Source organism: Lynx canadensis, chromosome A1, assembly GCF_007474595.2.
Source record: "Lynx canadensis isolate LIC74 chromosome A1, mLynCan4.pri.v2, whole genome shotgun sequence".
NCBI classification, from domain to species: Eukaryota; Metazoa; Chordata; class Mammalia; order Carnivora; family Felidae; genus Lynx; species Lynx canadensis.
The window spans coordinates 29,142,758-29,166,278 of NC_044303.2; the positions used below are offsets into that span (position 1 = coordinate 29,142,758).

The window sequence follows — 23,521 nt, forward strand, 5'->3', positions numbered from 1 at the left end:
TGGAATTAAGCACTAAGTCATGGTATGCAGTGAGAGGTACTAAGGAGGCAGAAAACGATGTAGACAGAGGCAAGTAATGGGTAGATGATCAATCCCACTGCAGGTATGATTTATGCAGTCCAAGGGAGGTTAGTGGGAAATTACAGACGTAATTGCAGAAAATTACAGACGTATTAGTTTTCTAGGGTCTACATGGTACTTTGTTACGTAGTACAGACTGGGTGGCGTAAACCAAAGAAATGTATAATCTCATACTTTTTTTTTTTTTTTAAATTTTTTTTTCAACGTTTATTTATTTTTGGGACAGAGAGAGACAGAGCATGAACGGGGGAGGGGCAGAGAGAGAGGGAGACACAGAATCGGAAACAGGCTCCAGGCTCTGAGCCATCAGCCCAGAGCCCGACGCGGGGCTCGAACTCCCGGACCGCGAGATCGTGACCTGGCTGAAGTCGGACGCTTAACCGACTGCGCCACCCAGGCGCCCCTATAATCTCATACTTTTAAGTCCAAGATCAAGATGTCCACAGGATTAGTTCCTTATGAAGGCTGAGAGAGAAGGACCTGTTCTAGACTTCTCTCTTTGGCTTGTAGATATGGAACATTTCATCATCACAGCAAAGTCTATTGAACAATACTGCTGTAGGCCTGAGAGTACAGCGTCTAATAAACATTTTACATTTGGTGAAAAGCAGTCTAAAGCAAATACTGCTGTTAAGGGCATATATGAAGAAGTTAAAACTCAGTGACTGAACATAATTTATTTTGAGGGTTGTATCCTGAGACGAAGTTGATAAATACAAATATTCGACACTTTCATGAAGCATAGATTATACTAATTCAAGGGATGCTTAAGTATGTATGATACTGAGTTCTAAGGATCCTGAGCAGAACAGGGTCTCTTTGTTGAAATATTTTTATTTAAAATTATCCACAATAATTAGAATTTAGGATCTTCCATTGATTTGGGGATGGTAGTGCAAGAAGGTGTACTGGACTAGTTATAAACATTTACATTAAAAGATTAACGGAAAGACTTTAGCACTGCTTCCCGAACGTGAAATATTGAGACTGCCAAAGCATCTATTTATAGTCCTTATTTACATAATTTGACATAATCCATATATACTGCTCCCCAAGACTGAACTTTAATGGCCCTGCAGATACTGCTGAATGTTTAAAATACTATCCTATCCTTCAGAATTCTTCCAGAGGCAAGTTTAAAATCTGTAGGTCAAAAATTCAAATCCCTGACAACAGCAAATGCTAGGAGGGATATGGAGTGAACAACAGGAATGCTCATTAATTGCTGGTGGGAATGCAGAAACAGGATAGCCACCAGTCTGGAAAACATTTTGGCAATTCCTTACAAATCTCAACATGGTCCTTATCCTAGGACCCAGCAATCAGTCTCCTTGGTATTTACCAAAATGAGTTGAAAACTAAGGTTCACACAGAAACCAGCACATGTGTGTTTATAGCCGCTTCATTCACAATTGTAAAGACTCAAAGCAAACCAAATGTCATTCAGTGAGTGATGGATAAATTATGGTAAATCCATACAATGGAATATTATTCAATGATAAAAGAAATGTGCTGTTAAGCCATAAAAAGACAGGGAGTAACCTGAAATGAATATTGCTAAGTGAAAGAAGACATATTAAAAGGCTACACATGGTAGGATTCCAACTGTATGACATAATGGAAAAGTTAAAACTACCTAGACAGCAAGAAAATCAGTGGTTTCTATGAAAATCAGCAAGAAAATCAGTGGTTGGAGGGCAGAGAGAAGGAGGCATAAATAGATTGAACACAGGATTTTTAAGGCAGTGAAACTATTCTGTAACTGTAATGGTAGATACATGACATTATACCTTTTTCAATACCAATAGAACTATACAACACAAAGGCTGAAACCTAATAGAAACTATACGCTTTAATTAGTATTATGTACCGGTGTGAATTCATCACCTGTATCAAACACATACACTTATGCAAGATGTTAATAATGGGAGAAAACTGTAAGGAGATGGGAGTATTTGGAAGCTATCTACAAATTCTGCTCAGTTTTTGGAGTACCTAAAACTGATCTTAAAAATAAAATCGTTAGTAACAGATAAAGAAAAAAAAGAGACAAACAACAGCAAAAAAAACCCAGACTTAAATATAGAGAACAAACTGGTGGTTGCCAGGGGAGGGGGGGCGGGGTGTGGGGTGATGGTGAAAGAGATAAAGGGGATTAACAGTACACTTGTCTTAATGAGCACTGAGCCATTAATGTATAGAATTATTGAACCGTTATATTGTACACCTGAAACAATATTTGGAAAAAGAAAAAAAATATTAAAAGGCGGGGGTGGCAGGGTGAGGGGGTGGAATCTCTGCAGAAACCTGCAGCATTTTGAATTTTTTCCTCCAGGCTCCTGATTTCAAATGAGTAGATGCTTGATTTTTCACAAATGGTAGAAGAAAAGCTAAAACCTATCTAACCCTTACATTATAGACACTGCGTAAGCACTTTATTAACCTAATCCGCAAATATTTATTCAGAGCATCCTATTTAACCTACGCAATTCATGTCGTCGTCACATCGGGCTATGATATACTGTTGTTCTTCACATTTTTAAAACCAGTTCTGAGAGCAAAGCCAAACAATTGATAAATACAGATCCGGCGTCTCATCTGGATTCCAAATCCAAAGTTCTAAACCATAAAACAGAACGAAAGAAAATTAGCGATTTCTAATTCCGTCACCCGAAACAATGAACGGCCGATAAATCTCGCGATACTATTGAAACTACTACCCCCAAAATGCACAGCGGCTTCGGTCCGTCCGCCTATCCCCTGGAGTCTGGAGGGTCCCGGCATGCCTCAAGGCGCGAAAGGCAGCCTGGGAACCGTAGTCCTCTTGGACGCCTACCGGTATTGCCAGCGCGGCAGTGGCGGATCTCGGTTCCGTCCAGCGGGTTCTGTAAAGCGAGCTGAGGCGGAGAAAGGGCGCGGAACTGGAAAGGGGTGAGTCAGGCGCTGGCTACGTGATAAAGGGAGGCGGCACTGCGGCATAAGACTGAATTAGGTAAATGGACCCGTGCTGCAGTCTCTCCGGAGACACCGCGATCTAGCGCCAGCGAGAAGAGGGCGAGGAGGAGCCAGAGCCCGGTCCTTGCACCCGTTCTCGCCCTCGTACCCCGCCGCCATCTCCACCATGCAGTCCCGGGAAGAAGCTCCGCGCTCTCGCCGCCTGGCCAGTCCCCGCGGTGGGAAGCGGCCCAAGAGGGTTCACAAGCCCACGGTTTCGGCTTTTTTCACGGGCCCGGAGGAGCTGAAGGACACGGCTCATTCTGCAGCCCTGCTGGCGCAGCTGAAGTCTTTCTACGACGCGCGGCTGTTATGTGATGTGACCATCGAGGTGGTGACACCTGGCAGCGGGCCTGGCACCGGCCGCCTCTTCCCCTGCAACCGTAACGTGCTGGCTGCCGCGTGTCCCTACTTCAAGAGCATGTTCACAGGTGGCATGTACGAGAGCCACCAGGCGAATGTGACCATGCATGATGTGGATGCCGAGTCCTTCGAGGTGCTGGTCGACTACTGCTACACAGGTCGTGTATCCTTGAGTGAAGCCAACGTGGAACGCCTTTATGCGGCCTCTGACATGTTGCAGCTCGAGTACGTGCGGGAAGCTTGTGCCTCCTTCCTAGCCCGCCGCCTTGACCTGGCCAATTGCACCGCCATCTTTAAGTTTGCCGACGCCTTCGGCCATCGCAAACTGCGGTCACAGGCCCAGTCCTTCATCGCCCACAACTTCAAGCAGCTCAGCCAGATGGGTTCGATTCGGGAAGAGACTCTGGCAGACCTGACCCTCGCCCAGTTGCTGTCTATCCTGCGCCTTGATAGTCTAAACATAGAGCTTGAGCAGACCGTGTGTCATGTGGCAGTGCAGTGGTTGGAAGCGTCTCCCAAGGAGCGGGGTCCCAACGCTGCGGAAGTCTTCAAGTGTGTCCGCTGGACCCACTTCACAGATGAAAATAAGGACTACCTGGAAGGGCTGCTGACCAACACCATTGTGAAGAAGTACTGTCTGGACCTTATCGAAGGGGCCCTGCAGATGCGATACGGTGACAAGTTGTGCAAGTCTCTGGTGCCGAAGCCAGAGAGCAGTGGCGGCAGCAGCGGCAGCGGCACTAGCGGCGGTGGCGGCGGCAGCGGCAGCGGCAACAGCAGTGGCGGCGGCGGCGGCGGCAGCGGCTGCGGCAGTAGCAGCAGCAGCTCTATGGTACCTACATCAGAAAATCCGCCCCAGAGGCTGGGTGTGTGTGCTAAGAAGATGGTGATCTTCTTTGGACATCCTAGGGATCCCTTTCTGTGCTGTGACCCATACACCGGAGATATTTACAAAGTGCCGTCACCTCTGACCTGCCTTGCTCACACCAGGACTGTAACCACCTTAGCTGTCTGTGTCTCTCCAGACCATGACATCTACCTGGCTGCCCAGCCCCGGAAAGACCTGTGGGTGTATAAGCCAGCCCAGAATAGTTGGCAGCAGCTTGCTGACCGCCTGCTGTGTCGCGAGGGCATGGATGTGGCCTACCTCAATGGCTACATCTACATCTTGGGTGGGCGAGACCCGATTACCGGTGTTAAATTGAAGGAAGTGGAATGCTACAGTGTTCAGAGAAACCAGTGGGCACTGGTGGCTCCGCTACCCCATTCTTTTATATCCTTTGATCTAATGGTAATTCAGAACTATCTTTATGCTCTCAACAGCAAGCGCATGTTCTGCTACGATCCTAGCCACAATATGTGGCTGAAGTGTGTTTCTCTGAAGCGCAATGACTTTCAGGAAGCCTGTGTCTTCAACGACGAGATCTACTGTATCTGTGACATCCCAGTCATGAAGGTCTACAATCCAGTCAGAGGAGAGTGGAGGCAGATCAATAATATTCCCTTGGTGTCGGAGACCAACAACTACCGGATAATCAATCACGGCCAGAAACTGTTGCTGATCACGTCGCGCACCCCACAGTGGAAGAAGAACCGGGTGACCGTGTATGAATATGACACTAGGGGAGACCAGTGGATTAACATAGGTACCACGTTAGGCCTCTTCCAGTTTGATTCCAACTTCTTCTGCCTGTCAGCTCGTGTTTATCCTTCCTGCCTCGAGCCTGGTCACAGTTTCCTCACAGAGGAAGAAGATGTGCCGAGTGAATCCAGTACTGAATGGGATTTAGGTGGATTCAGTGAGCTGGACTCTGAGTCAGGAAGTTCAAGTTCTCTATCTGATGATGATTTGTGGGTTCAGGTAGCTCCTCAGTGAAATGCACAGGATCAGAATTTGTTGTAGATAGGTTGAAACACTACGGTGTTTTTACTGCTTTGGAAAGTGTCTTAAAGAGATACCCTTTCTCTTTGCTGGGAAAACAACAAAACAAAACAGGTTGATTAATTTCAGGTTTGGTTTAGAAAGGGTATTGTTTGAAATACTAACATATTTAATGTTAGGGAGTTTATACACTCAAAGAAATCAACCTATTTAATAATTTACTGTTCTAAAAGTCCTATATTGATTTGATCGTTTGGTATGTTTATGTTCGATTATACTAATTTAGTCTTCTGTTCTTAAATCTTATATTCTGTTTCGTGCCACAAGTACTGTGACTTGAATTTTGATTTTTAAAATAGAAAACTTATTGGCTAGGAATTACCAGGTGGGGTTTTGAAAGTATATATTTTCCTTCAGAACAGGGTAGTAGGTTTCCAAAACTTTAAATTAGTGGGTTATTACAAAATGTGTTCTAATTTAAATATAGTTTGCCAGGTTTTAGTTTAGTTACCTCCCCTGTGTGAAGAAGAGAAACAAAGAAAGCTTATATGTTTAATGTGACTGGTGATTTCATTTGTAATGATGTGCAGAATGGCAGTAAGCTCACTAAAAGTAAAAACGAAGCAAACAAAAACAGGATTCTACTGTTTGGAAAGAAATTTGTTTTAAATTTGTAATATAAAATGTGTATTTGCAAACAGTGACCAGTTTTCCATCTGTTCTAGTAGTGTCACCAGTCATTGAGAAACCTTAAAAAAAACAAAAACAAAACTAACTTGCTTTGTCGCTTCACATTTTTGACCTATACTTGATACATGCTTCACAGAATCAGAGGAATAATCCTCTTTTTCACTGGAGACGATTGTGTAAATTTGTATCCATTGTCTTAAAAAGTTTATGTGATTCTTAAAATACTTGGGCTGTACAATTTTAGTGTTCATCTGAGATTTGTCAGCAAAATGTGATTATTCTTTGCTGTTTAATGAGATAATATTCGTTTTGAAAATATGTGTAAGCTAAGAACAGTATTTTATTGAGATCAGTAGATATTGTGTCTATCAACTATAAAATCAAGTGCCAGCAAAGGACTTTAAAACTTTAAGTTGTGTATAGAACTGTTTTGTGTAGCATTGAAATATTGTCAGTTTTTGTAAGTCACTAAATGTTATTATCAGCTTAAAGGTATTTTTGTATTAAAAGTTTACAGTTAAATAACATAAGTGAATGATGGCATTTGGGGCCAGTAGTGAAAGTATATTTCGTCTAAAATATTTCCCTAAGCAGTGGTATACATGGTTATTTTATTAGGATATTTGTATTTGTTCTGTGTTTCTCTGTGAACCACGCTCCAGTCTTTGTTTCTGTCACACTACGTAAGGGAATGTTCAGAAACAGAGACTAAATCATAACAAAACTGACATTGCTAAATACAAGTGCTTACCTCTTGAGGGTTTACTAGATATGGTTGTCACGCTACATACACGTGATAATGACCGGTTGCTTATGGTGTATATGTTTTTTCTATACCCAGTTAGAATTTTCTTCTTGAATCTTCATTTAGTAACATGCTAATTCCTCTTCGACGTTTATGCTCTAGTGACAGAATGCTAACATTTCTTACACCCTGGCTGAGTACAGAGGATTGTGCTCTCAGGTGGGGACCTGAATTTTTTAATGAAATACCATAGGATGAAAATGGAGAAAGGGAGACACAAAAGGTTTAAAAAAAGAAAAAAAGGTTGTCAGCCATTTTCATTGGCCATTTGAAGATACTACAAAACATTCCTGTTTAACATTTTTAGTAAAATAAGATGCTTGTCCTAACAGTACGTGTTCCTTCAAAAGGGCAAACATGCTTTTAGTTGTAAGACTACGTTTTGTTCTATTTAACAGCAGGGTTGTTACGAGCACTGTACTTAACACAAAGCTGTGTCTCAGTAGTGTATTTGGCCAATTTTTTCTTCACCAGTAACTTCTTGTGGGTAGCTTTTTGTTTTGTAAGGTTGAAATAGGACAGTGCTGATCTTAACCAGATTGTCCATCTGCAGAATTAAGGTATGCAAATGATTGAGGAGTGACAAATTCTCTGATTTGTCATTCTCAACCTTTGAGTTAGGTAAAAAGCTAAGTAGCAGTGATATCTTGGTTTACAAAGAAGTTTTCTTGGGAAGAATTTTGGTTTCGTGATATATTTGTGAATTAGAGAATCGGTGTTAATCATTATTTTATAGGTAAGTGATTTGTATGTGATTAGTTGCAAATAAAACTGGTATTAGAACCTAAACTTCCTGACTTTTTAATTCAGTGTTTGTGCTAAATGTGTAATGCTCTTGCCTGTGCATTGAATGATGCAACTAGCAGTGTTGAAATCCCTTCTTGACGGGAGAGCACCTTTGTCTCAGTTTTCCAATTAATCGGCACATCTTTTAGCAGATGTTCAGTAGAACATTGCAAGACTACTCCTCTTAAGATTTAGAATGACCTTAATTACCTTTGTATCTGTTCCTGTAGTCTGAAAAGTGTAACCCAAATTTTTATAAGTTCTAAGTTTGAATGATAAGTGTCATTAGGGTTTCCAAAAGGATAAACTAGAAGCTAATTTAGCAATTGGCTTGTTTATATATGGATTAAAGAAAGAAATTAAATTATAATAGCTCTTTTCATTGATTCTAGTTAAGCAGAGATTTTTAAAGTTTCTGTACCTGACGTTTTTGAGAATCTGGGGAAAGCTTTTGATCTATTTCTTTTTTAAATTAAAAAAAGAATTTTTTTTTTCATTTTAGAGAAAGCGTGAGCAGGGAGAGAAAGAGAGGGAGAATCTTAAGCAGCTTCCATGCCCAGTGAGGAGCCCAATGTGGGGTGCGATCCTACGACCTTGGGGTCATGACCTGAGCCAAAATCAAGAGTCAGATGTTCCACCAACTGTGCCACCCAGGCACCCCTTGATTTATTCTTAAGAAAAAGGCAAATTTGTTATAATTTTATAATGTCAAAGATGACAGGACACTTCTGCTCATCTTAACTGAGGTAAGAATACATGTGACAGTCTCTCCTTCCCTTATCTGTTTAAAAAGGTCAAGGCCCTTTTCATCTAATTTTAAAGAAACATTCATTATAGCAAATATGATAAAGCAGGGAAGGTTAGGAAGCAAAATTATTTACAGAAAATGTGACTCACAGTAGAAATGTAAGAGTTAATGTTTCTTTTAAAACCAACAAGAGCATAGAATATATACAAACCAATTGATTTTTTACATAATAACAAACGAGATAATGTTCACAGAAGCTGCCATGGAGGCAATAGGTTTTGTGTAGAACAGGAAAAAGGATCCCCTTCTTGACTGAGCCATTTGTCACCTGGATCTGTTCCATCAAACTGCCATTCCTTACATATATAACCTTGAGGACTCCACGTGGTCCAAGGCACAGAGAGAGTAGGGAACATATTGTTATATAACATCCCATCTGTATGTGAGACCCATTTTCTCTTAAAACGACCTAGTCTGTTGTCACCTAATGGACTCAACCTTTTACACTCTCACCTCCAAAGTTAAGATTGCTGCTTAGAAACACCATATCTTAATCAAATATTGTTTTGGGGCAAACTATTTGTTAATTCTAGGGAAACTAACAAAAAGGGACTTTATGTGTCAGGCAAAATAATTTCTTTCAAACAAATGTTTGTGCCTTAGAGGAAGAGAAGATCCAGGACTCAATTGTAAGCAACATTACCTTAACATAGATCATCTTAAGAAAATTCAGTAGATTTTTTTTTTTCTTTTTTGCCTATTTTAACAGAAAAATCCAGCAAGGGAACTTACTTCAGGCACAGCCTGATCTAGATAGAGTCTCAGTGTCTTCAGGGCTTTCTCTGTTTAGAGAAGACCTAATGCTTTCTCTCACTTTGTACATTGGCTGGAATGTAGGTCTGGTTGTTTGTAATAGAGACCCAGTAGTTATTTAAATAAGTTTCTCCTATAAAAGTCCAATCTGTTATGTTTTTGCCCCTCATCTAGAAAATCCCCTGAGACCCAGACTTTTCTGTTTCCTCATTCTGCCATCCTTGGGGTTATGTCCTGGTCCACACGGTTTAAACTGGTTTATACTTGTGTCCATATTCCAGCCATCAAGAAAAGAGGAAGGGAAGGGAAGGGAAAGGGATGAGCCTATCTTATAAAGGAAGTTGTACACATCACTTCCAGTCACATGACCTACACCAGATCTTAACCACATAGGCATACCTAACTTGAAGACTGCCTAAAAGAGGTAGTCTTTATTCTAGAACAACATGTATTGAATTAAAATTCAGGGGTTCCTTCTTATAGAATGGAGGAGAAAGGCTATTAGGTTAAATAGCAATCTCTACCACACCATCTGTCAGGCCAGATGTTATCACATGGCAGCCAAAGGGATAACACCATCCCCGGGGGTTATTGCAATCCGCGTAACATGGACTGGGCCTTCCACTCCAGAAAGCCTTGGGGAGCTCCCTGGGCTCTTGCTGCTGCCCTGAACAGAAAAGGCAAGGAAAGGCACTTCATCTTGTTTTGACTAAATAAAGCTTCGTAGACTATGTGTATACTGAAACCCTAGATCATTAGCCAAAGTCTAGTGTTGGCATTATATCATGGAATGTTTCCACTTCCTGAGAGGAAAGAATAGAGTACTGACAAATGGCTCTGTATAATCAATGGTAGTATTAATTATCTTAAACAGCAAATGTTGCTTCTGTTAAAAAGAAAAGAAAAGATATCAGAATCACAGAGTAATGATGAAAACTGGAAGTTTCTTAGAACAAGCTCAGCTATTTAGCAACATTCTAGCATTTTCTGTCCCTCAATCATCTTTGCAGTGCTGTGTGAATATAAATCTATTCGTCTCCCCCTCCGTTGAAGCCCAGACAGTTAGCCACAATAGTCTATTCAAAACCTAGTTTCTTGCTGAATTCTTGTACTGACTTCCGGTTAATCATAGTTTATTCAATATACACATAAAGTGTCACTTTCTGTGTTTGTGAAAACTTCAAAACAGCTGCAGAGAACATTTTGAATAACCGCTTCTGTCAAGTTTGTGATACAGTTTTTATCATTATAATTTTCATTACAAATACCCATATTTACTTTAAAAACACATTCAAACAACCCTTGTTTTTATAGAGAACCCTAAACTCTACCAGCAAGTAAAGAGTAATACTTCAGTTAGTAGTTCTGTTTCTATCCCTACGTTAATAAAGATTCTAAGACTCCATTTTCTATTTCACTTCTTTTAGATCTCCTATAAGCCCAAAGACACGATTTTTAATATATGCCGTGACTGGGTCCTTCTGCATTTTCTGCACTAGATACCTCTGGTTTAGTATCACAACCCAATTACTTTCTTTCCTGTAGGACCTTCTCACATGCGGGAATTATTCAGTTTATTGATTTGTTTACTCTTTATTATCTGTCTCCTGCTCTAGAATGTGAACTCCATCATGGAGGGACCACGTCTGTCTTTGCCTCAGCTCCTAACATAGCCAGGCACAGCATCAGCATTCAACGAATATTTGTTGAACAAAGAAATAAATGTATTTGGTGCTTGTTTGCATTTATATGAGAAACACTTGCATTTAGAAATCTCATCTTTTTGTCAATTTTCCAGCTTTGAGGGAGAGCTATTATTAAACTCTTTTGTCTGGTTGTCATAGCAACCCACTGGCCTCCAGAGCTACAGGTTATTTCTGATGGGCATATTCTACCAGACAACCAAACGCAGGGTTTTTTCAATTACGGAATAATGATGCTATTATAAATCACATTCCTCACACTGTATATTTCTTTATCTTTTATAAAGAATGCAGGGAATTAGAAAGCAAACAAATCTGTTCAGATTGTAAACGCTATAGGATATAAAGCAGTATAATTACTATATCTCTAAACCCCCAAGCCTTTCTATCCCCTCCAAGTTCTCCACTTTTCCACAAGTACCTGTGAATTTGGTTGGGTTTTCTGTCTGAGTTGTTAACGAAGTTTAAAAATTAATTGCTCCAAAACAAACTAAAGAGCTCTGTCATGGCTTAATTTTCCTTTTTCTCCTCCTTGCTTGTTTCTTTCTTCTTTATTTTTTATTATTTTTTTTTAAGTTTGTTTATTTTTGACAGAGCATGAGCCGGGGAGGGGTAGAGAGAGAGGGGAGCAGAGTAACTGAAGCAGGCTCCGCACTGACAGCAGCCAGCCCGTGTGGGGCTTGAACCCCATAGACTGTGAGATCATGACATGAGCCAAAGTCAGATGCTTTATCAACTGAGCCACCCAGGTGTCCCACCTCCTTGCTTGTTTCTTAAGTTTCACACAAAATTAGCGAATGATAATAGTCTTACAAAAATTGAGATTTGTGCTGAAAAGGTCCCAAATTAGGTACTTCCCACCCTTGTTCCTTCCGCTCATATTTTAGTTTCAGGAGCCAAGAGGGTTTTATTAAACTGTAACCATAGAAATCATGTAATCATAGAAATCATAGAAATGTTCAATACAGCAGGGTTTATCTGGGCCACTCAGCCAGCCGTCAATGTAGGTTCTCAAAGGCAGAGCCTGTTCTCTACCGCTGGATACGCTGAGGGCACCATTTTACCTGTATGTTATGCCGCATTTTCTCTTCTGTAGGTTTTCGTCACGTACTGGGGAGTCAGGTACCGCCCCGTTCCAGTGTATACCCACCCGTTGGAAGTAATCATTGTGGTAATCCAATGTGGTAATCGTTACCACACCCTTCCTCTGCGCAGTTCTGAATGCTTTTCTCATCAATAAGGTTATAATACCACCAGTGAGCAGTCTCACAACCTCATCTAAATGAAAATTGTCTTGCAGTTAACTTGCCTTCTGGGTTTTGACATAAAAGCAGTAACCACCCACAGCTGCCAGTTAGCAGGCATTGTAAAGGGATTCATGCTAAATGGATGATCTCGATTTGTCTTCCCCGTTTTTTTTTTAAAGTTTATTTATTTTGAGAGAGAGCAAGCACATGCAAGTGGGGGAGGAGTAAAGAGAGGGAGAGCGAGGGAATCCCAAGCAGGCTCTGCACTGTCAGCATGGAGCCCAATGCAGAACTCAAAGCCATGACCCATGAACCGTGAGATCATGACTGAGCCACCCAGTCATTTTTAACACTTTTAAACAGAGGGGTTCGACAGCAGGAAGACAGGATCAGCAAAGTCTTGTTACTTGTGGAATTTCAAACCATGCACCGACCCAGTTACCTTTTTATTATTTTTTTACATGAGGGATACCGTCAATGTCACGTACTGACAATTGTACAGATATTAGTGATTCTATCTACTGGAAAAACAAGTCGAGCAAAGATGTTAGGAAACCATTGCATCTGATACTGCTTTTCAATCTGAAGACTTCCTCTATCTCTATTCTATTTTATTTAAAATTTTTTTTTAAATGTTTATTTATTTTTGAGAGAGAGAGAGACAGAGTATGAGTGGGGCAGGGGCAGCGAGAGAGGGAGGCACAGAATCGGAAGCAGGCTCCAGGCTCCAAGCTGTCAGCACAGAGCCCGATGTGGGGCTCAAACTCACGAACGGTGAGATCCTGACCTGAGCCAGAGTCAGACGCCTAACCGACTGACCTACCCAGGCGCCCCTATCTCTATTTTAAAGAACAGAACAGGGGCACCTAGGTGGCTCAGTCGGTTGATCATTCGACTCTTGGTTTTGGCTCAGGTCACGATCTCACGGTTTCAGGTGTTCGAGCCCCACAACAGGCTCTGCGCTCACAGCACAAAGCCTGTTTGAGATTCTCCCCCTCTCCCTGCCCCTCCCCTGCTCACACTCTCTCTGTCTCTCTCAAAAGAAATAAACATAAAAAAAAGTTCTTTTAATAATAAACAGAACAGTTATGAGCCACAATGGAAATAAGCATGTGATAATACTGGCAGGCTATATGTGACAATTCAGCATCGAGGTTAGGGTCCATGTGAAGAACAGAAGCCCAAAATGAAGTCAAAATATCATATTTTGCATTGAAACAAATACTGGCATATCAAAACGAATTAGAAAAAGTAAGAGTATTACATAATATGGGGCGCCTGAGTGGCTCAGTCGGTTAAGTGTCCAACTTCGGTTCAGGTCATGATCTCACGGTTCATGGGTTCGAGCCTGTGGTTGGGCCGTCTGCTGACAACCTTGAAGCCTGGAGCCTGCTTCAGATTCTGTGTCGCACTCTCTCTGCCCCTCCCCTGTTTGTGTTCTTGCTCTCTCTTAAAACTAAATAAACATTTAAAAAAAATTTTTTTAATTATCATAAAATAATTCCAACTTTATGTTTTAATGCTGCACTTAAGGAATGTTGGATTCAATTCAGGAGAATGAAGAGGTGAATTTGCGAATTTTCTAGGTTTAGAAATAAATTACACAGATTCTGTTTGGAATAACAAGTTATACCTTGAGATTTTGGGTATGATTCTGATCATTTTTAGTTTTTATTAAGGAGCTACTCAAAGACAGTAACTTAACCTCTCAAAACAAGATATTCATGTATTTTTTTCGTCTATTCTCAATCTCTTGCTTACTTTCTGGATTTGAAGATCGTTTTCTTTTGGACTCATAGTTATGTGTCATTGCTTAACCAACATCTTTCCTGACCCTCATCTAATAACTGGAATAGCACACCTGGGCAATTCAGTCAGTTAAGCACTGGATTCTTCCTTTCAGCGGGGTCATGATCTCACAGTGGGAAGATCAAGCCCCACATTGGCTCCCTGCCGAGCAGGGAGACTGCTTAAGATTCTCTCTCTGCCCCTCCCCCACCCCCTCGCTGTCTAAAACAAAAATTAAACAAAAATTTAAAATTAATAATTGAAACAACTCAAGATTTTATGAGTTCACACTCACATGTTCCTTTCATACTCCAAGTTGGGTTACAACACCCTTTTCATTTTGTCATACTTCCTCAAATCTTTTCTTGAAAACAAGTTTTGTTGTACAGATTTTATAGTTCATACCATAGATATGATTTTATGTGATTTCGTCACACTTCCTCATTTCACAAAAAGTTCTATATGTGTGCCCATGTGGATACACTAATATGATAAAGACTATATATTCAAAGATGTTTGTTGTAGTATTATTTATAATGGCAACGTAAAAAAAGTCATTAAAGTTCATCAGCAAATATTCATATCCTAAGCAAATACACAAATATTCAGTAAGGATTTACAGAATTTTCAGTAAGGATGACAGAACCGCATGCAGCTATTCGAAAAAATGTGAAGCTGTGTGCACTGATATGGGAAAATGTTTGCCATAGAATTTGTTGTGGTGCAGGGGCACCTGGGTGGCTTAGTCAGTTAGACATCCAACTCTTGATTTCGGCTCGGGTCATGATCTCACGCTTTCGTGGGTTTGAGCCCCGCATCTGATGGCTCTGTGCACTAACTACATGGAGCCTGCTTGGGATTCTCTCTCTCCCTCTGTCTCTGGCCTTCCCCTGGTCACACACGCTCTTTCTCTCTCTCTCTCTCAAAATGAACTTAAAAAAAAAAAAAAACACAAAATTCACAGAGTACAGAAGATATATAATGAGAGGTCCCCCTCCTTTTTCTTGTCCGTCTTATCCCTGTCCTCTTAACACCTAGTTTTCTTTTCCAATGTTACTAATTTTGTGTGTATCCTTTCAGGCATATTTTCTGGACATATTTGACAGTATGCATATCTTCTTTTTTTTTTTTTCTTCCAAAATGGCAACATTCTATATAAGCTGCTTCTGGGAGCACATTCTCTATCAGTGTGTCAGGAACATGTTCATTCTTTGATAGTTTTAGAGTAAACATTGTACAAATATATCATACTCCAATCAGTTTCTCTGGATGGACATTTAGGTGGCTGACAGTCCTTTGCTATTACTAACAATGCCGCTGTGAATGCTCTTGTACTTGGATGCTTTTCATATCTTTGCCAAAATTTCTGTAGGACAAAGTTCTCAAAGGGTATGCGCATTTGGAATTCTGATGAGGTGTTACAAAATTGCCATCTGGAAAAGTTATGCCAACTTATGCTGCCACCAGCAGTGGGTAATGCCATTTCCCTACATCCTCTCCCAGAATGTGTTACTAGATTACAGATCTTTGCTCTGACTTGATTCTGACATGACTTCTGCTTGTTTAAGAAATGTTTAGTTCTGTATGTTTTCAGAGCTAGGGTTCTGCCTTTGCTTTTTCTGCCTAAATTAACCAGAGGAGGTTTCTGTTGTTTGCAACCAAGAACCTAGGCGTACATGTCCGTGAGCTATGATCAATTTTTAAGAAAAGAATCAAGGAGTGCCTGGCCGGCTGTCATTAGGGCATGTGACTCTTGATCTCAGGGTTGTGAGCTCAGGCCCCACATTGGGCGTGAAGCCTACTAAAAAAAGAAGAGAATAAAATCAAGTTGACAAGTAATACGCATACAGTGATTCTTATTTTTATAAAGCCAAAACAAATCAGAACAAAACCAACATACACATGCATGTGGGTGTTTAGAGAACTATCTGTAAGGACACATACAAGACAGTGGTTGTTTACTTCTGGGTAGAGGGGTTGACAGACAAGGTTAGGGGAACATTTTAACCTTCCCCCTCAGATACTTGAATATCACTGGAAGTTTTTACAATGAGCATATTACACTTTTAATTAATTTATTTATTAAATTATTTTTTAATGTTTATTTATTTTTGAGAGAGAGACAGACAGAGTGTGAGCCAAGAAGGGGCAGAGAGAGAGAGGGAGACACAGAATCTGAAGCAGGCTCCAGACTCTGAGCTGTCAGCACAGAGCCCGACGCAGGGCTCGAACCTGTGAACTGTGAGGTCATAACCTGAGCCAAAGTCTGGCGCTTAACCAACTGAGCCACCCAGGCGCCCCACAATGAGGATATTACACTTTTTATAGTTTTAAATTAAAAAAAAATAGCAAAACTCTTCTCAAATTCTCAAATCCACAGTGCTGTATTAGTTTGCTAGGGCTGCTCTAACCAAACACCACAGACGGCGTGGGTCTGACAACAGAGTATATTTTCTCACAGTCCTGGAGGCTAGAAGTCCAAGATCAAGGTGCTGACAGATGCAGTTACCAATGTGTTCTCTCTGAGATCTGAGATTGAGTGAGGGGTAGCAAGAGACCATCTTTTTCATTCCTATCCATCTATCTATCTTTTTCATTCCTACTTGGTTCCGTTTTTATGGGGAAATCACAGTGATATTAGTTTTATGAAAATATTCCTCAAAATCAATGGACACAGGTAGTGTCTCAGACGTAACAGTTTGGGTCAGAGGCCTCAGGAATGGCAGAAGGCAGGAAATGGCATTCTTACGTGGAGCTACAGTCAACAGACATTTTGAGAACCAGTGAACATCTTTATGGTCTGCATGAATTTGAAAATTGGCTATAACAGATATTCAATCCATGTGGGTAGAATTGAATCTTTCAAAGATGATGTGACATGCCCTTGTCCTATTTACATGGTTTGGGTCACAGATTTTACCTATGACTGCCTAGCCTTTAGTGTTATCATCCCTTGTCAATTTTTGTTCCACTTCCACCTCAGGCCAGCCCTCTTCTCTTTTCCATCTGACCTTGTTCCAGGAAGCTCTTTCATCTGGGGGTAGGGCAAAGCGAAGGAGCATAGACCATATGGCTGGATGTACCAGATTCCCAGAGAAGCCCATTTTCTGTAATGACAGAATTTATTTTTCTCTTTTTCTCCTTTCTGTGGTCAATGACAAGGGTCAAAGGCATTTAATCAAACCTTTATAGAGAGATGAGTCCCATCACCATGCAGTACGATGGTCAAATTTTTCCTTCTGTCAAAAAATGTATTTTGGGAACAGAGCTGAGTATGATGTGTGAGCTCTTTTTACAGTCGCTGTTGAAATATGTGTATGGCAAAGATTTGCTAGGCCATTATTTCATCTGTCTCTGGATAAATATTGAAATTGTTGTTAGTATGGATAATACTTAGGAAACATGAGGACATATTGTCTTTATTCCGCCAGCTAAATTCAGCTGAGTTCAGCCAGCTAAAGCCAAAATTACCTTCTGATCTCTGAACTGAGATAATGTTCGAGAAGGCAGTGCAACCACAGCAAAGTCTACAGTTCAGATGTCTGATTGCGGTTTCAGAAATAATGACATAATGAAGCTTATAGTAAGAAAAACAAAAACAAAAACAAAAAAACTTCTCAAGCCAGCATGTGGTGCCACAATTTATAATGTTTGGGCTACTTTAGGCTTTAGGAATAGCTTGCCAATAGCTTTGCCAATTATTTAAGTGATGTAATTTAATTTATTCTGCATCACATAGTGGTTTATTAGGGAACTCGCATTTAGCTCCTTGGTCCTGGAGGACCAGCTCATTTGTTATTGGTGCTAACAATTTCCAAGCTCTCTCTGCAGACTTCTCCATCATCCTAACTCCAAGAGGAAGGGAGAAATTTGATCCCAGGTGTAATCAAGTGCTGATAAAGACTTACTTTATGAGCTAGACCTGACATCTCAAACTTCAATTTGAACTTGTAAAATAAGAAGACAGAATGATGTTCTAGTCTCAAGATATTGGAGAAAATCTCTTTGGTCCAGAGTAAGGCTCTTTCTCCTGAGTCCACTGCAATTGTTTGTTGTATGGCAGAGCCCTGGGCAGTCCTTTGTATAATTGCTTTCATCTTCTTTGTCAAAGAAGTGGAGAACTACATAACAGGAGACAAGGAAGGGAAATGAAACACTAGCAAGAAGCTTGATGGGAAGGGGAAATTCCACCTCTGAAAAGAACTCCAGCCAGTAATGGGTCTCTAAGCACTTAGAGTGGTCCCTGTTTAATTTCAAGCCTGGGACCCTGAAAGCTAGATTCCCAATGCAAATTAAAGAATTAAGGAACTTGTCTGAACCGATAAGGAGAAAAAAAAAAATCTCGGGATTGATTCCCCATTTGCCCCAGTGCCAGCAGTTACTTGAGGTCTCTGCATTACCTTTTCTAGAAATATCCAGGCCAATACTTCCCTCTACCGCTGGGAAGCAATTCTACAACATGCTTCGGCCAGAATTATACAAAACAGCATACCTGTTTCACAGGTGTAGAAACTGAGACATGGGTGTGACGTTGACTTTTGCAAAGTAAAGTCAAAAGGAAAAGTTTAGTAGTGGTTCAAGACTCACTTTTGTAGAATATCTATAGGTCAGTGCAGGCAAATTTGCCTTTCTGAATATAGATCTTAACCAATTTACGTGAAGATATGAGGCTTGTCCAAAGGAAATAGGTTTTTAAATATGTATTTGAAATAGATTTTTAAGAAATTGGCAGGGGGTGCCTGGGTGGCTCAGTCGGTTAAGTGTCTGACTTGGGCTCAGGTCATGATCTTGTGGTTCATGAGTTCGAGCCGCGCGTCGGGCTCTGTGCTTTCAGTTCAGAGCCTAAAGCCTGCTTTGGATCCTGTGCCTCCCTTGCTCTCTGCTCCTTCCCTGCTGATGTTCTGTCTCTGTCTCTCTCTCTTAAAAATAAATAAAACATTAAAAAAAAATTGCTAGAATCTCAGCTGTAACACGTAGAGAGCTCGAAAGCCATCAATTCCAGCCCTCTCAAGAAGAAAAATGTTTCACAAAATTAAAATCAATACATTTTCTTACAGCCATCAGAAAACTGGCTAGTCTTTACCAGAGAGACTAGTAAATACCGAGAACGTGTCAGCTTACCTGCAGTAGAAGCCCTGCAGCCAGTACTGTAGGTAACAAAGGTAACTGACAAATCGCTGGAGGCTGAAGGTGGACTGCCTGAGTTACCAACTCCTGAGAGCCCAGTCTAAGGTGGGGTGGGGGGTGAGGGAGGACATGCTTCTTTGACTTTACCTCCTGGAGCACCACCAGTCCTCACAGTGAAGACCTGAGAAAAGTTCCCTCTGTTTGGCTCAGGGGGAGGGGGAAAATATCCATTTTGAAATATGCCTAGGGGGAAAAGAATCATTTTGAAATACCTTCAAGTGCATTGTTTTTCATAACAAAGGCCCATCAAGGGAAACTGCTTTATCAGAGCCTAAGGAAGGTAGGAGAAGGGAAATTCCAACTCTAGCACCTTGGAGTCTTCCAGTATCACCTAAGTGGGGGAGAGAGGATGCTGACAAGCACTTATGAAGGTCACAACCCACTAAACACCGAGACTTAATCACCAGATAATAGGATGCTTCCCTTCCACTTTAGCACCACATCAACAGGGTCCCGGTATAGTAACAGTGCAAACAGCTGAAAGAATGAACCACGAGGCTCAGGCTCTATTTAAGAAGGAATTTCTAGGCCAAGACAACAGAGGAGAGAAAAACAAGGACATTAGATCAAATTGAAACCTCTGACATCTACAGCTGTAGGAAACATTAAACACAGCCTAACTCCAAGGGAAACAAGCATAAAATCTCACAGGAAAGGCCTATTTACCTCACTTCTTTTTATCCAATACATCATGAATGGCTTTCAACAAAAAAAATTACGGGGCATGCTAAGAGATAAAAACGAGCCTGAAGAGACAAAGCAAGTATCAGAAATAGATATAAATATGGCAGAAATTTTAGAATTATGAGAAGTTTAAGATAACTGATGAAAATGCTAATGGCTCTAACGGAAAAAGTGGTCAACATACAAGAACAGAAGAGTGATGTACAGAGAGATGGAAACAGAAGCAGAGAGAGAGAACCTCAAAAAATCAAAAGGAGGTGCACCTGGGTGGCTCAGTCAGTTAAGTATCTGACTCTTGATTTTGGCTCAGGTCATGATCTCACAGTTCAGTTCATGGGTTCAAGTCCCACATGGGGCTCCATGCTGACAGTGCAGAGCCTACTTGGGATTCTCTATCTCTCCCTCTCTCTCTGCACCTTTCCTGCTTGCTCTCTCTCTCTCTCTCTCAAAAAAAAATAATCATTTTAAAATATCAAAAGGAAATTCTATGAATAAGAAACATTGCACAAATGAAGAATGCCTTTGATGGGCTCATTAGTAGACTGGACATGGTCAAGTTAGCCATCAGTCAGCTTGAAGGTATGTCCATTGAAATCTCCCAGTGTGAAATGCAAAGAAATAAAAGAATGAAAAACAACACCACTGGAACAGAATATCTAAGAAGTATACGACACCAAGAGTAAACTCTAACGTAAGCTCTGGGCTTTGGGTGATTATGTGTCAATGTAGGTTCACCAGTTGTAACCAATGTACCACTCTGTTGAGGGATGTTGAAAACGGAAGGTATACATATGTGGGGGCAGGGAGTACATAGGAAGTCTCTGTACCTTCTTTTCTTTTTTTTAAGGATTTTATTTTTTAAGTAATGTCTACACCCAATGTGAGGCTCCAACTCGCGTCAGCGAGATCACGAGTCACATGCTCAACCGACTGAGCCAGCTAGGCACCCCTGTACCTTCTTTTCAATTTTGTTGTGAACCTAAAACCTTTCTTAAAAAATCCCCATTTTACAGATAAGAAGGTAGAGGTAGAGAGTTTAAATAGCTTGCCTAAAATTTTCCAAGGTCTGCCACGTACAAAGGCGGGATTGGCAGAATCCATCTGGCAATAGAACTTTATCTTTAACCAGTGCACTTTTTTCCTGAATCTTGCTTCTTTTACCTAAAAATGTATGTTGCAGATCAATTCATAAAAGCACCTATAGAGTTCCTTTTAATTTAATCTGTTTTGTGTTGCTAGACCTTCAAGTTGTTTCTAATCTGATTTAGAAATAATGCTACATTAATCTTATACATGTCACTGCTGTCAATGTGAAATGAACAAACCTTTCAGAATTTCTAACAGTAAGAAAGAGTTTTATTTGAGCCCAAGTTAGGACAGTTGCCTGGGAAACACAGTCTTCACAAGGAAGAAAGTGCTTCAGAGAATGAACAGTTTTTACACAGTTATGTGCTTTTTTACATATTGTAACAGCTCATAAGATTATAGATTAGCAGATAGGCAGGAATCACAAGTTTTATCATAAAGGAATGCAGGGAGTAGAAGACTTGATCAATATCTCAAGGACAAGATGGTTTTCCTTTAGGCTACTCCGTCACAAAGCAGATGTACAATGCATGTGTGGTGGGCCATAAATCAGGCTTTTGATTTGAACAAAGTTAATATATATAATCACGTTGACTAAGAAAGAAATCTAAAATGGCTTCCCTTTATATCAGGTCTTAGAGTTTCTTTTTTATCATTTTCTCCTTTTGATCAATAATCTTTTGATAGAAAGCATTGAGGATCATTATTTTGTCCCTCGATACTAGGGTGATTGCTTATCTGCCCTGGGTCCATCACGTCCCTTGATGCTAGGCCTGCTTTGGATTACCTAGGAGTCTACGTGGGGGGAGAGATGTCAACAGTATGGCCTTTAATAGGGGATGTTATAATTATATATTTATTTTTTTAATGTTTATTTATTTATTTATTTTTTTTTTTTTTTTTAATTTTTTTTTTCAACGTTTATTTATTTTTGGGACAGAGAGAGACAGAGCATGAGCGGGCGAGGGGCAGAGAGAGAGGGAGACACAGAATCGGAAACAGGCTCCAGGCTCTGAGCCATCAGCCCAGAGCCCGACGCGGGGCTCGAACTCACGGACCGTGAGATCGTGACCTGGCTGAAGTCGGACGCTTAACCGACTGCGCCACCCAGGCGCCCCAATGTTTATTTATTTTGATAGAGTTCAAGTGGGAGAGGGGCAGAGAGACATAGAGAATCCTAAGCAGGCTGAGAGCTGTCAGAGCTGAGCCCCACGCAGGGCTTGATCTCATGAACCATGAGATCACAACTTGAGCCGAAATCAAGAGCTGGATGCTCAACTGGCTGAGCCACCCAGGTACCCTGATATATATATATATATTTATATTTATTTAATATATATACTTATTATATATATTTATATTTAATATATATATTTATATATTTAATATATATTTATATTTTATATATGTTTATATTTAATATATATATATATATTTACTTTGAAGGAGTGAAAGAGAACACGAGTTGGGGAGGGGCAAAGAGAGAGGACAGAGAATCCCAAGTGGGTTCTGGGCCTGTGGGGTGCAAACTCACAAAGTGTGAGATCATGACCTGAGCCGAAGCTAAGAATTGGACACTTAACCTACTGAGCCACTCAGGTGTGCCATCAATGAAATGAAACTGTGTGCAAACACTGTATGTGTGCTTTGTGGTGAGTTTTGCCTTTACATTTTTTGGTAACACTTATAGCATAAATATAGAAATAATATAAAAATCCAGTTAATAACATTCAAAGTAACTAACGAAGAGTAGGGACAGACATACATGACAAGAGAAGAATCTAAAAATATCCATTACATTTATTTTGATAATCTTAAATTAATTTGAGTATCTGTTTACCTTTTTTATCTAGTTATTTGTACTTTATGATGTTTTATCTGATTGGTTTAAAATAGTCATTAAGGGGCACCTGGGTGGCTCAGTTGGTTAAGTGTACAACTCTTGATTCAGCTCAGGTCATGATCTCATGGTTCCTGGTGTTGAGCCCTGCATCTGCTTGCGATTCTCTCTCTCTCTCTCTCTCTCTCTCTCTCTCAAAATAAATAAATGAACTTAAAAAATAAATAGATAAAAATAAAAAATAGTCACTAAATTTTATGTTATTATAAATAAGTAATCATTTCTCTGATCAATTAGTTTCCATAGATATTACATCTTGTGGTGGTTGTAATTATATCTCCCAGAACATTTGGTTATTAATATCAATATTAGTATAATTTTTGTTAGAGTCAGGCAATTCTATTCGAGGTGTAAAGCCAATCTTATAGTATATAGCAGTAGCGTTATAATAAAAAGTACTCTGGTCACACAATAAATCAAGGAGTAATACAGAAGTGTTTTGTAAACCTTCCCAACAAAATCTTCCTTTTTCCCATATACTGTGTGTTAGTTTGTATAGGCATAGCCATTACGGACCAAGTTGGAGTGAATTCAGGGTTCCATTGTTGTTCAGGGAATAATCATATATCTTGCCTGAATTCACAGATGTCTGTATATAATGGAATCCAATAAGAATCATTGGCTAATAAGGCCTATCTTCCTCTAGTCAGAAGAACTCTGGTGGTATTTACAATAGTTTCTTTCCCTATTATGGTGTTGAAATAAGTCTGGTTGGCCATAAATTTGGGTATTAAGGAGGTAAATAAACATAAAAGTTACAGAAG

General features: G+C 40.3%; 1 protein-coding gene across 1 annotated transcript; it reads left to right on the plus strand.

Annotated features, from left to right (window-relative positions):
• The first annotated feature begins 2,903 nt into the window (after window positions 1–2,903).
• On the plus strand, window positions 2,904–7,674 carry LOC115511234 (kelch repeat and BTB domain-containing protein 6). Its single transcript, XM_030311790.1, has one exon. It carries the CDS (start codon window positions 3,203–3,205, stop codon window positions 5,312–5,314), a length of 2,112 nt encoding a protein of 703 aa, XP_030167650.1. The 5' UTR covers window positions 2,904–3,202; the 3' UTR covers window positions 5,315–7,674.
• Window positions 7,675–23,521: the final 15,847 nt, after the last annotated feature.